General features: G+C 38.8%; 1 protein-coding gene across 1 annotated transcript in view; it reads left to right on the top strand.

Annotated features, from left to right (window-relative positions):
• TICRR (TOPBP1 interacting checkpoint and replication regulator) overlaps positions 1–14,183 on the top strand; it is a 41,902-nt gene that overhangs the window by 7,995 nt on the left and 19,724 nt on the right. Inside the window, exons 2-13 of the mRNA XM_055556801.1 lie at positions 931–1,210; positions 2,126–2,364; positions 3,608–3,842; positions 4,924–5,053; positions 6,787–6,926; positions 7,891–8,106; positions 9,401–9,567; positions 10,182–10,279; positions 11,093–11,186; positions 11,281–11,360; positions 11,529–11,765; positions 12,285–12,378. Coding sequence (XP_055412776.1) covers positions 931–1,210; positions 2,126–2,364; positions 3,608–3,842; positions 4,924–5,053; positions 6,787–6,926; positions 7,891–8,106; positions 9,401–9,567; positions 10,182–10,279; positions 11,093–11,186; positions 11,281–11,360; positions 11,529–11,765; positions 12,285–12,378 — 2,010 coding nt within the window. The remainder of the gene's footprint in view (positions 1–930; positions 1,211–2,125; positions 2,365–3,607; positions 3,843–4,923; positions 5,054–6,786; positions 6,927–7,890; positions 8,107–9,400; positions 9,568–10,181; positions 10,280–11,092; positions 11,187–11,280; positions 11,361–11,528; positions 11,766–12,284; positions 12,379–14,183) is intronic.

The raw sequence follows: 14,183 nt of genomic DNA on the forward strand, positions 1-14,183 counted from the left end.
GATTGTTCTCTTTTATTAATGTGTAATGGTTTTGTATTTCTTCTAACATTTTATGATTTGTCCCTAGTGATCTGCATCACTTCTGTTCCTTGACAGAAGATAGAACTTGAAGTGCTGTTTTCACTGAATAGGTGCTTTCTTAAAGGCCTAATATATTGCAGTTATTCCTGGGCTGTGTACTAATGGGATGTGTGTGTGTTAGTTGCTCAGACGTGTCCAACTCTTTGCGACTCCCATGGACTGTATAGCCCGCCAGGCTCCTCTGTCCATGGGATTCTCCAGCCGAGAATACTGGAGTGGGTTGCCATTTCTTTCTCCAGGGGATCTTCCTGACCCAGGGAGCAAACTTGTGTCTCCTGCATTGCAGGCAGATTCTTTACCATCTGAGCCACGAAGGAAGCCATGGTAATGGGATGCTGGCTATTATTTATGTTTGGTTCAACCAATACATGAATTATATAATTTGATCCTTTAATGTACGTATCTACTTTCTCCTGATTTCCCTTACTTTTATGAATGCCTTTTGTTGTTCAGTTGCTCAGTCGTGTCTGACTCTTTGTGACCCCATAGACTGAAGCACGCCAGGCTTCCCTGTCCTCCACCATCTCCCAGAGTTTGCTCAAACTCACATCCATTGACTTGGTGATGCCATCCAATCATCTCATCCTCTGTCATCCCCTTCTCCTCTTGCCTCCAATCTTTCCCAGCATCAGGGTTTTATTCCAATGAGTCGGCTCTTTACATCAGATGACCAAAGTATTGGAGTTTCCACTGCAGCATCAGTCCTTCCAATGAATATTCAGGGCTGATTTCCTTTAGGAAATTGGTTTGATCTCTTTGCTGTCCAAGGGACTCTCAAGAATCTTCTCCAACACCACAATGAATACCTAATTTACAATAACCCAACATTCTTTGTAATTTTCATTTTAGCTCTGGGAATCCCCAGACCACCTTGGCTACTGGACAGTATGTGAACTGCTCTACCATGTGGGAGGCACTGTCTTGCCATTTGAAAGTTTCAGCCAGGATTTTACCAAAGCTGGGGAAACACTGCTCAGTGGTGAAAGAAAGCTGTCAAGTAAACCTCACCTCTCTTCATGGATTTCAACTCTGCCAACTGATTCCACTTTAAACTGTTTGCTCTATAATTCTCCTGAGTATGAAGCCTCATTTCCGCAGATGGAAGGAACATTATTTTTCCCTGTCGAAGGTAAGCAAATACTGTTTGGGTCAGGGGTAGCATGGGGATGGAGTGGTTGGTCTGGTGTCATTCATTTCTTCAAGGCAGGACGATGAATTCTTTAGAATTTAGAATTTCTAGCAGCCTAGGCCCTCCGTTAATGCTTGTAATTAAAAGATGTCTAAGCCAAATCAGAGATACCACAGGGAAGGACTGAAGTCTGGTACACTGTAAGCCCATGCAAAAAGGACAACTGAGTGATTTTAAAGGGTTTTCCAACTTTTTGCAGAGTTGTCAGGTGCCGAAGCGAATGAGTGGTAAGGTTTCACTGTCCTATAGATAAGATTGATAAATTGAAGACCCTAGAAAATCAATGATTGACTAAGAAGACATAAATTAGTTGAAGTAGAAAATGGTGTTTATTACCATAAAGAGCCAGCATACAGGAATCTTCATAAATTTGCTTTTTCATATGATTTACTATATAGTGAATCATAATTTCTGAATCATTGTGTATTCAAGAAATATTATATAGAGATATACATAAACTGTATTTTACATGATGGGCAATTTAAGGAAATTTCAAGAGTATTATTTAAGCAGGTTTGTCTTTAGAATTTAACCTCATAAGATAGGATGTGCTGTATTTTATGGATTTAAAAAGCAGCAGATTTCGTGTGTGTGTATTGCTTGAATACTTATTTCTAAGTCATAATTATTGAGTTCTGACATCAATCACACCCTTATAATTCCTGTCACATACAGCTTTTCCTTATAGAATTTACTATGATAGCTTGTTGACCCTACAGTGGGGGTTGAAGTGTGAACTAAGTGATAATACTGGTACCTCAGCTGGCAGTGTAATTTTTTTTTTTTCTTAACCTTGAATCTCTTTTTAGCAACTACTTCTTTTATTAGAATTTCAATATCCTTTATTCCTCACAGGCAAAGAGCTTCAGGAAACATGGACAGTCACGCTAGAGCCCTTGGCCATGCATCAGAGACATTTTCAGAAACCAGTCAGAATTTTTCTAAAAGGCACAGTGACCCAGTGGTCCCTCCCAACAAGTGGAACTTTGGGCACTGATAGCTGGATGCTGCAAAGTCCCGATGGAGACAGATCAACTCAGAGGATGTTATTTCAGCACCTGGTAAACAGGCTGACTGCTGAAGAGTTACATCTGGTAGGTATCTTCCAGGTGGTAAGTTATCCTGGTCTAATAACACGGGTAAAGTGAAATAAGCGCATTTGTAAAATGCCAGGGAGCCCCCTGCGTAATACAGTCTCAATGAAACAGATGCTGTTTTTGCAAGTAATATAGAGTCATGACAGTGCTTATTATTAAAGAAACAGCATATAGAACTGCATGTAACCTTGAATCCAATTAAACTAAATTATATTCACATAGGGAAAAGGTGGTGGGCCAGATGGAATAATTACTTTAGGGAAGTGAAATGATAGGTGGTTTCTCATTGTTTTTAATACATTGTATTATGTATTTATTACTTTTACATAATAAATTCATTTTTTTAAAAACTCTACATTGTAAAATTAGATATAATAGTGTTCAGTAGTTATACAACTTATTAACGTCTTCTGAAGCGGAATTCATGTACACCCAGATTTGATAGAAAGGTGATGGAATTTTTTAACTCTAGCAAATTCCTTACTTTACTTCATCTTTTGCCTTTGTAAGCTCAGAAGGTTGCTATCTTCTGCATTCCATTGTGAAACATTCCAGAGGAAAACTGGGTAGTCATTTGGACGGGTGTTGTTCTAAGAGTTGTGTTCTCCGACAGAGCACTGGGGTCAGAGTCAGGTGACCTGGATTAGGTCTCAGCTAGGCTGCCCACCATATGATCTGAATAGATCCCCTCAAGTGATAGAATTGATTCCTGGTTAAGAGCATGAATTTTGAATTCAAACACGCTTGGCTTCTGTCTTTTATTAACTGGGTGACCTTAAGCAGGTTGCTTATTCTTCAGCCTCAATTCCTCCTCTATAAAATGGGGATTAGTGTTTTTTTTTTTTTTCACTACACTGTGCAGCATGTGGGATCTTAATTCCCCGCCCGGGAATGGAACCCAGGCTGCCTGCAGTAGAGGCTTGGAGCCTTAACCACTAGACCACCAGGGAAGTCCCAATAATCATTTTTACTTCAGTGGTTACGAGGATTCTGTGAGTTGCAGTAAGTACATAGTAAGTGCTTAGTAAATATTCCTGGTAACTTAGGTTTTTGTCTGTCAGTTGAGGGATTGGGATTATAGGATCAGTAAGTTCAGCTCCAGCACCAGTATCCCCCAAGTCCCTTTCAGTTTTCTCCTTTATGTTAATCATTGGATGACACGGTCATCCTTTTACTAAACCACATGCTTCTTTTGACACATGTTAACAGTATTCTCAACTAATTAGAACTTCTCATGTAGGTTGCCAGTGTGGACCCTGGCGAAGGCTGGCCCCCCATCACTGGAGTTATTTCTCCCTTCTCTGTCGGTACTACAGTTCTCACCTTGTTCCGCACCAGGGAGACCGAATCTCAAAGACATCTTCTCCAGACGGTTGTGGCAGAGAGCCCCCAGGATTCAGCTTCCCTTTTTTCTGAGGTTGTGGATGGTGTACTGAAACAGATTGACAGTTCTCTTGAAGTTCCTGCTACCCCAGGTAAGCTTCTGAACAGTAACTGCCCTACTCCAGGTCAGTGGCTCACCATCGTTTCTAGCATCATAACCTTTTTTTCAGTATGCTCTTAGTAGAACTTAGTATCCGTTATAGAACAGGTAAAAGTCAGCTATAGTATTTCTGGCAGTTTTAAATCATTTATAGAAACCCTGAAGCACTTCTGAGGAGGCCAATGGCTCTGTAAAACCTTTTTGAAATTGAAAGTATAAGAGGAAACCTAGTTTTTAATATGTTTAATAAAGTGCATGTAAATCTTAGGGTTCTGTCTGCCTTCTACTTTATTGCATTGTTACTGCTGCTGCTAAGTCACTTCAGTTGTGTCTGACTCTGTGCGACCCCATAGACGGCAGCCCACCAGGCTCCCCCATCCCTGGGATTCTCCAGGCAAGAACACTGGAGTGGGTTGCCATTTCCTTCTCCAATGCATGAAAGTGAAAAGTGAAAGCATTGTTACTAATAGGGTACAAACCTTATTTATGCCAAATAGTTATAAATAGAATCAATTTGATATTTCTTCCATTCATATTTACTCAGTAGATATTTGTTGAGTGCCTGCATGTCAGGCTCTGTTCCTGGTGCTAGGAGAACCTCAGAGAACAAAATAAAGGTCTCTGTTGTCATGAAGCTTACCTAGTCAGGGGAGACAAGGCAGTAAACTCAATAAGGAAATTATGTAGTGTGTTTGAAAGAGTTAAGTGCTATAGTAATAAAGCAGAGAAAAAGGAATGGGGAGTCTTAAGGGATGGGAGAGTTACAGTTTTAAACAGGCCTTGTTGAAAAAGTGATATCTGAGCAAAGGCGTTGAAGGAGGTAATAGCGGCAAAAGTCAGTGCTGAGGCTTGTGTGTCCAGTGTTTGAGGAACAGTGAGGAAACCTGTGTTTGCACACTGATCATAGACAACAAAGGCCTGTTGGGATTGGTCATGCAGTTGAACGAACGTCATTAATGCTGCTGCTTTGGAATTCCTCTGGAAGAACGCAGTCAGTTGAGAGGAGGAGCAAGCGCTTGGGAGTCTCTGCTTTCTTCTAATGCCTCTTCTGTTCCATCTGCTCGTTTCTATAGACCTGCCTGTCCCAGAATGGGCCCAGCAGGAGCTTGGCCGCAGTGCTCCCTGGACTTCGGCTGTTGTGGAGAAGTGGTTTCCTTGCTCTAACCTCAGTGGAGCCAGTTCAAGTTTGATGGAGTCATTCTGGTAAAACTTATTTATTTCTCTGGGTTTTGATAATCAAAACCAGCTCTGAGTTGTCTGCATGTGAGTTTGTTGTTGTTTATAACAAGCCACATTGCCTGAGTATAGTCCAGTAATTTTAAAAACTAGTTACAGATGGAGAATGTTGTTTACCAGGTACAGAGTTTGAGTTTTACGAGGTGAATTCTGGAGCTGGATGGAGTTGATGGTAGCACATTAGGAACATCCTTAATACCAGTGATCTAGGTGGTGATTAAAGGTGATGAAGATGATAAGTTTATGTCGTGTATTTTATCAGGATTAAAAATTTAGAGAAGGTTAATTACAAAAATAAAATACTCTCATAGATGTCAGAAAATATTTAGTATTAAATCTCAATAAAAAAACAGCAAACTGGTGTGATGCAGCTAAATTTATACGTAAAGGAAAATTTACAGACTTAAAGTATCTTCTGAAGAAGAAGTAAAAACTAGTTCGATGAGACACAAAGTTGAGAGCACACCAAAAATTTAAAAAGCAATAATGAAAATAAATAAAAACCTAGTCATAGACTTGGGTACCTCTGGGAGAAAGGAATGGGAAGAAATTGGGTTAGGCTTTCTCTGTGTCTGTCATGATTGATCCTCATTTAAAAAATAATCTGAAGCTCTGGTAAATTAACAGGGAGAAAAAAGCAAACCTTTCTCACTATTAAGGAAATACCAACACACTTAGGGAGAATTAGGCTTTTTCAGACCTGCTGCTTGTATGAACTAATTCAACTAATGGCATCATAACTTTCTCCTACTTTTAAATCAGATGATATTAGATAATAGAAAATAATGTAATAGAAATTATACATTTTGAAAGTTGTGCTATTTTCATTATTTCCTTAGTGACTGTAATTTAGCTCTTGGTGGTAAAGCAGTTAATAGCTAATCTCCCCTGCTCTACTTCCTTCCCTGCTCATCAGTCCCAAATTAGTTTACTAGAGTGCGAAAGACTTATTCAAAAGTTACTCTGATACTCACTACACGGTATTACATCATCGTGTACTTTAATGTATGGACATTGGGTAAAGACTATGGAAGCCCATAAGTGAGTGAAATAGTTGCCATAATTAGACATGAACCCTAGGATATGAAGAATCTTATTAATGAAAGTCAATATTGGGGCTTCCCAGGTGGCTCAGTGGTAAAGAATCCACCTGCCAATGCAGGAAACATGGGTTTGATCCCTTATTGGGGAAGATCCCATATGCCATGGAGCAGCTAAGCCCGTGTGCCCACAGCTACTGAGCCTGTGCTCTAGAGCCTGGGAGCTGCAACCACTGAGACTGTGTGCCGCAGCCACTGAAAGCCCAAGCGCCTAGAGCCTGTGCTTCACAGCAAGAGAAGCCACCGCAGTGAGAAGCCTGCCTACCTACCACAAGTAGAGAAGAACCCACGCAACAAGGAGGACCCAGCACAGCCAAAAATAAATAAATAAATTGTGTGTGTGTGTGTGTGTGTGTGTGTGTGTGTGTGTGTGTATAAAGTCAATACTGGATGCCCTAATACATTAATGGTTTTGTGAACAGGTAACTTCTGTCCCTGAATTTACTCAAATCATAAATGATAAGAGGGACATTTTTCCTTGTGGGGACCTCTTTTGAGTAGCTTTTAAAAGGATAATGAATATTGTTGTCGCTTTGTTTTTAAAGCATTTTGGAAAATCAGAATGTCACCTTTATGCTTGACATCTTGACTTACTCACAGGTTACTTCAGGCTGCCTCATCTACTAAGGAGGAGCCTTCCAAAACTGAGAGTGACTTGACCCGGGGCCTCTCTGAGCTCTACCAGAGAAAGTCTCGTGAAGAATACAGTGTATCCAATCAGGAAGACAGCAGAAAGAAACGTAAGCATGTAGATAGGCTATTTCTTACAGTCTTTTTTGACACTGTATGTTGTAAATATTATTTATTTGTCTGAGCCGGCTCTTAGTTGTGGCATGTGGGATCCAATTCCCTGACCAGGGATGGAACACGGGCCCCCTGCATTGGGAGTGCCAAGTCTTAGCCACTGGACCACCAGGCAGGTCCCAACACTGTATGTTTTAAAAGATTGATATTCCCTAAAATGAAGTTGAAATGGTAACTGAATAAAGGTCAAGTTCTTCTATTTCACATCTGAAAATAATCACATTAGTACAACAGTGATTTTAAAAGTCACCCACAATCCTACCTTCTTAATGACTAAACCATTTTTGGTTTTAGTTGTAACAGAAATTTAAATGGCAACTTTGTGTGCTGCATATAGATACTTGCTTGTCTGTTCCTTTGTTTTTTTTTAGTTACTGTTCTATCTCATTGCTTAAAAAATTGGCAAATTCCTTATGTTGCTGAACATGTAGATTGTTTTCAGGTTTTACCATGGTAAATACTGTAGTGTATATCATGTATGTGATTTATCCTCTGAGTGATTTCCTTGGTATACATTTCCATGAACAAGTTACTGTATCAAAAAGTGAGGAAAAGGGAGCTCTGGGTGTAGACTGCTGGATTGCCTTTCAAAAGAGTTTCATTGCAACTCTGTGACTATTGGGTAACACCAAAATGAGTCTGTTTGGCATTTTGTCTGTTGTCTGTTTGGCATTAGAGGTAAAAATCATCCAATTATGTTGAGATATTTAGCTCCTAAACTTCAGTTAAAAGAGCGCTTTCCACCCTATTTGTAGCAAGAATTACCCAATTCAGATCATTCTGAAGGGATATACTTCATCTCAGTATTCTTTTGCAGAATATTTAATCTGAATTAAAGTAGTTCTTGATCCCACGGAAGTAAGTTATTTTACTTTTCTTCCCATGATGTTGTTTTGGTAGGTGTCCCTCGCACTCCAGTGAGGAAGAAGATGAATACCATGTGCCGTTCCTTAAAGATGCTGAATGTTGCAAGACTGAATGTAAAGGCTCAGAAATTACATCCAGATGGCAGTCCAGACACAGCTGGGGAGAAAGGGATCCAAAAGACAGCCAATGGGAGAACAGCAGATAGATTGGAAAACAGAGGAAGAACACTGAGAAGTTCTAAAACTAAAGGTATTCCTTAATTCCATTGGATTTTGATGCCTAAACTCATGTTTACTCTTCCATACGTTCATATTTTTAAGCTGTAATTATATCCTTCACTTAATGAATATTTATTAGATATCTGCTACATGTCCACAAGTGTGTTATGGGGAGTAAATAATTTCCTCTCCTTAGATTTATGATCTAAGTTCAGTTACAAATAATAATGAATATATATGTGTGTGTGTGTGTGTGTGTATACATACACACATCTCTGTACACAATGAATTGGTAAAATGAATATAAGAACCAAGAGTCTGCAACTGAAAATACTTGTTCATTTTAGAATTAAAGACGTACTAGGAGTTGAGAAAGGAAAGGTCATTGTAGGGAAGAACAGGTTGAGAAGGCTTTTAAAAAGCCAGTGGAGCCCAGGTTAGACTTTGAAGAATAAGCAGAGATTAGAAGGCAAAGACAAAAAAGAAGCGTGTGCCCGATGAAGGATTAGTATAAGCAAAGTCACAAAGGAGGTCTGTGGCCTGGCCATAGGACAAGTGGTTAAATAAGTTTTATATATTTGTGAATAAAGAGAAAGGGAAAAGTTTTGTGAATAATCTAGGGTTGGACTATTGGGGTTTTTCAAAGTTGAGCAGAAGAACTTTGGGCAATAATTGCGTGATGTCACCTCTGAGTTCTTTTGAAAATTCTGGGATAAAAGTTTTCTGCTTCTCTAAACAATTTTTTCCCCTGTGAAATACTGGATCATAGATGATGGTCAGTTTGAGTGAGAAAGAACATCCTTGTGAGCTATTATGGTATACTGGAATGCAGATGGGAAAGCAAATTAATTGTAATGCAAGGCAATGTGGCATTGGCATAATTTCTGAACTAGATCTTTTTTCCATAAATAGACTAGCACAACAGTGCCCCAGCAATTCAGCGGGACAAGGATAATCTTCAATGGGTTTGGAAGTAGTATAGTTTATTTCTTCTTTGTTACTGGTTACCTTTGAATTTATAACATGTACACGTGATGTGCAAACCCTTAAAATTAATCACTATTTCTGCACTACTTCAGCCTCTGCATTTTTGACATTTTGGACTGGATAATCCTCTGTGAACCATAAGATGTTTAACAGCATCCCTGGCCTCCACCCATGAGATGGCCAGTGGTATCCTTACTCTCCCCACCAGTCACGGCAGCCCAGACAGAACCAGATGTTCCCTAAGCAGCAAAACCTCCCAGTTGACAACCACTGGCTTAAATAAAAGACAACGCCTTCCATTGGATCTGGTGATCAGTTTCACTTTTTTCCCCCCACAGATTTTAAAACTGAGGAAGAGCTACTATCTCACATACACGAAAATTACCAAAAGACTGTGGCCGCAGGAGACACCGTGCTGTATTCATGTGCTCGGAGCACCATCTCAAACATTAAAGCGTTCCTGAAGTCCAAGGGAACCAAGGAATTAGAGGAAGCCAGTCTGGAGGTTGTCATTTGTCATAACTATGTTGGTTACTTGTTGCTGGGTCTGGCTCATGTGTCTTGGAAAATGTCTCTTATGCAGTGTACATTTTAGAAATGATGAGGGAGAATGGTGAGTCCAGTCAGTTCTAGGTCTTGAAAGGTGGACATGGTCCACTGGGAAGGCGAAAATCAAGGAAAGAGGCCAACTAGGAATAATTATATGTACTTCTCTTCAAATGGAAGCTTTGTCCTCATCCGAGCTGCATGTTAGCTGCATGAATTAAACCAGTAGCTGTTAACTCTGACTGCACTTTAGAGTCACCTGGAACATTTCTTTAAAATGTTGATGTATTTTGCTTAGACTTCTCAGTCACTACTTAATGAAATCTTCCTTTTATGGAAGTTCAAACCTGCAGACTTGCTGTATCCATGCCCATTTGCTCTCAAATGCTTTCAACATTTAAAAAAAATGTTCTTTTAAAATATATAAAAGAAGAATAGTATACTATTTTTCACTCAAATGAAAGAAAGAACATGTTCTTCCTTTCTTAGGGCATTAGAAAGTTGTGTGAAAATTAGAAATAATGATAAGCATTAATACTAATATTCTCCTATGTAATAATTTTATATTTTCAGATGAACTGCCTGTATCAAGTAAGAAATAACTTCTTGAAAACTAGCAAAAGTCTTCGACAGAATGTAGGAAAACTGGATCAAGAAGGCAAAGTCAGAGAGTAATTAACTACCTTTTCTTTTAAACAATTACTCCAAAAACAGAGCTCTCAAGATTTGCTTGTATTGATTTTAATATTTTTTAAATTTTTTAAAAATTCTTCTTATTATAGGATATTGAATATAGTTCCCTGTGCTACACACTAGGACATAACTGTTTATCTATACATAATAGTTTGTATCTGCTAATCCCAAACTCTCAAATTATCCCTTCCCCACCTCCTTTCTCCTTTGGTAATTGTAAGTTTTCTATATTTGTGAGTCTTTTTCATAGGTAAGTTCATTTTGTGTCATATTTCAGTTTCTACATATATGAGTGATTATGGGATATTTGTTTTTCTTTTCCTGACTTCACTTAGTGTGATAATCTCTCAGTCCATTCATGTTCCTGCAAATAGCATTATTTTTTTTTTTTCTATGGCTGAGAAAGTATCAGTTTAAAATAGATTGCCTATTGCTTGAAGAGGCTTTTGTGGCTGATTTTTTGTAATGTTCTCATGTGCAGTCTTGGAGAAGGAAATGGCAACCCACTCTAGTATTCTTACCTGGAGTATCTCATGGACAGAGGAACCTGGAGGGCCATGATCCATTGGGTCGCAAAGAGTCGGACACGACTGAGCGACCAAACCACCACCACCACCACGTGCAGTCTGCATCACCTATTTACCTAGTAACCCTATCGCCATTTAGAAAGCCATGGCTCTTCTATTTTTTGGTTGTTTCTTCTATAAACAGATCTCTACATAATGAAGGAATTTTCATTTTAGTTAGGTGACAGTCGAAGTAGATATGATCGAGTGTTTTTTTCTCTCAAGGTGCCAGCTTCAGGTGTTTCTTCGTTTGGAGCTGTGTCTGCAGTGCCCTTCAGTACATGAACGTGTAGAGGATCTGGAGCAAGTAGTGGATGAGGCAAGTATACTGCTTAGTGCCACTGGGACATGCTGTATACAGATTGTTTCAGCTGCCCTGAAGAGGCCATGTGGTAATTTTCTAAAATCTTCAGGTGACAGATTTGCTGCGCATGGTGTGTTTAACTGAAGATTCAGCATACCTAGCAAAGTTTCTGGAAGAAATTTTGGAATTGTAAGTTTGATAACTAATTTAAAATTTACATTACTTTACCAAGTACTATATAAGTATTGTCTCAGAGCTGTAGGATTGTAAGGACTGTTTCTCATCCTAGGTGAGGGGGGCATTAGAGACGGTGGAATGGTGACTGACTGTTTCACATTTAACCAACCTCTTCCACAGGTATATTGACTCAATCCCCAAGATACTGGGAAGTCTTTACGACAGCCTAGGATTTGTGATTCCTCAGAAGCTGGCTGGTGTCCTTCCTGCAGATTTTTTCAGCGATGACTCCATGACCCAGGAGAGCAAATCACCCCTTTCTGTGCCTCTTACATCAAACGCTCATAGATCATTGCCTGGCGGCACTGAATCTGACCAACTGGAGGAGCTTCGTACCAGATCAGCTAAGAAGAGAAGGTAGAAGTGCAAGGATTTAAAGGAATTTTCTTGCACTGTTACCATCCTGGCATAGGGCACGTTTAAGCTCAAAGTCCAGTTGTCTTTGTCTATAATTTATTGAATTAATAGTTGCCTTTATGTCTGAATCACAGAAGCCAATTATTAAGAGTTCTTAACAAGGAGCATCTGACATGCTTTATATTATCTTGGGAACATGCAGTGTAATATGTATGTGTAGCCATAGTCTTCTCTTGACTGTCCATATGAGGTCTTCAAGAACTAGGAGCCTTCCATGAGATAAGCTTAGGGTTTTAGCTTTTTATTTTCCATGATGCTATTCACTGTTCTTAACTACTTAAATTTGTAGTTGTTACTTTTAGAAATCTGGAGTTGACTTGTTTTGCTGTAAGTTCAGACCACCCTTAAGATAATTGACTTTTATTTAAATGTTTTATTTTAAACTCTAGTTCCATTCTAATCTAACTAGTTGTCACCTGTATTGAGTGTATATTGACTATTTCTTTCTATTTTTAAAAGGAAAAATGCAATCAGACATAAAAGCATCGCAGAGGTTTCACAAAATCTGCGACAAATTGAAATTCCCAAAGTTGCCAAGAGAGCTACCAAAAATGTAAGTCATTTCCAGGAGATAGAAAGTGGTGCTATGCCAGAGTTGTTCCTTTGGGCATGAATTGCTGCAATAAATAAGAATGAAAGGCAGTATCTTCACTTTTAAGAAATGAATGTTAGTGGATACAGAACTAAAGTTAGGTATTTTTATGAATGTGTGGTCCACAACCGTGGTCTAAGGAGTAAAGACATATAAATTTGTTTAAGCTTAATTGTTTTTCCCAAAAGTGAGGTAATATTAAAGGGAGAAAAAAAACACTAGTAAAAGTTAGGGATAAGTTAACTAAAAATCTTTAACGTAGTTAAGAAAACTCATGAAATGATAACTAACATAAGCAAAGAGGCCATTGAAAAAGTAATATGCAATCATATTAGGACTTTGTGTACCAGAAAGTACTTTTCAATGAATATGTGTTACTTCAATAACAAATTAAAAAGCAAAACATATGAAGCCAGGTGGTAATTATTTTTCTGTGTCAGTAGATTTAGGACTTGTTGGTTACCAAAAAAAAATAATAATCCAGCTGGAGTCTATTTACTAAATAGAATTAATGTCTCAGAGGAGAGAGACAAAGAATGCATTGAAACTTTTGAACTGCATGAATTATGAGAAGAGTTAGAATTCTAGGAGAACTAGCTTTCAAGCATTAGTCATTACAATAGTGGTTTGTTTGAGATTTATAGCTGTGCTTCAGAATAGGAGGTGGGGTTTCTTTTGAAGAGTTAATGGTGTTCACTTTGTTGTTGTTTAGGCGCTAAAAATTCATGTCTGACTCTATTGCGATGCCATGGACTATAGCCCTCCATGCTTCTCTGTCCATGGGATTTTCCCAGGCAAGAATACTGAAGTGCGTTGCCATTTTTTCTTCCAAGGGATCTTCCCGACCCAAGGATTAAACCTGCGTCTCCTGCATTTGGCAGGCGGGTTTTTTACCACCAAGGAAGTCTGTTCACTTTCTTAGTATACCTTAATACATATAAGTGAATAAAATTCAAATCTTAGATTTTGTTTGGAGAGTGTGAAGTCCAAAGTGTCAGATCATCTCTGTCAGAAGATTCTATATGATAGGTCTCCGTTCTGAAAACTTGTGTTTCAGATTGGCCTAGAAAGTGTATTTCTTTAAGACCAGGTTTATGTGATCAGGATTCGATTTTGGTTAAAGAGTATCATTTGTTAAGTTTTTGCTGTACTATGACTTTCCTTCTTCGGTGATTACAGTGGCATACTTGAAAAAAAACCAAGAAAATCTTTAAAAACAGTTCTCTCATTTAGATGCCATTTGATCTTGGGTACTTGAATCCTCTACTGTAATAGCAAATAAATAGCAAGAATTTTTTTTGTTTTTTGGCAACACCACATGGCATGTGGGATCTCAGTTAATTCCCTGACGAGGGACGGAGCCCAAGCCCCCTGCAGTGGAGGTGAGGAGTTGTCTTAAGCACTGGACCGCCAGAGAAGTCCCCAAATAGCAGTTGTATATGGAGACGTTCCTCAGAGCATACCCATCCTCTAATGGAGTTTCCCTTATATTTTAGTTATAAAAGGTATACAGAAACATTGTTTAAAAATTGAAATTAGGGACTTCCCTGGTGGTCCAGTTGTTCAGACCCCAAAGTTCCACCACAGGGGTTGCAAATTCAACCCCTGGTCAGATGGGTAAGATCCCATCTGCCATGCAGCCAAAATATAAAATAAATGCAATTTTAAAAAAATAGAAATTATATGAAGTTAAATGTTAGTACTTCTTCACCATCCATTCTTCAGAAGTAGTCACCGATGGCAGTTTGTTGTGTATATTCCCAGAC

Source organism: Bubalus kerabau, chromosome 19 (genome assembly GCF_029407905.1).
Source record: "Bubalus kerabau isolate K-KA32 ecotype Philippines breed swamp buffalo chromosome 19, PCC_UOA_SB_1v2, whole genome shotgun sequence".
In the NCBI taxonomy this organism is placed as follows: Eukaryota; Metazoa; Chordata; class Mammalia; order Artiodactyla; family Bovidae; genus Bubalus; species Bubalus kerabau.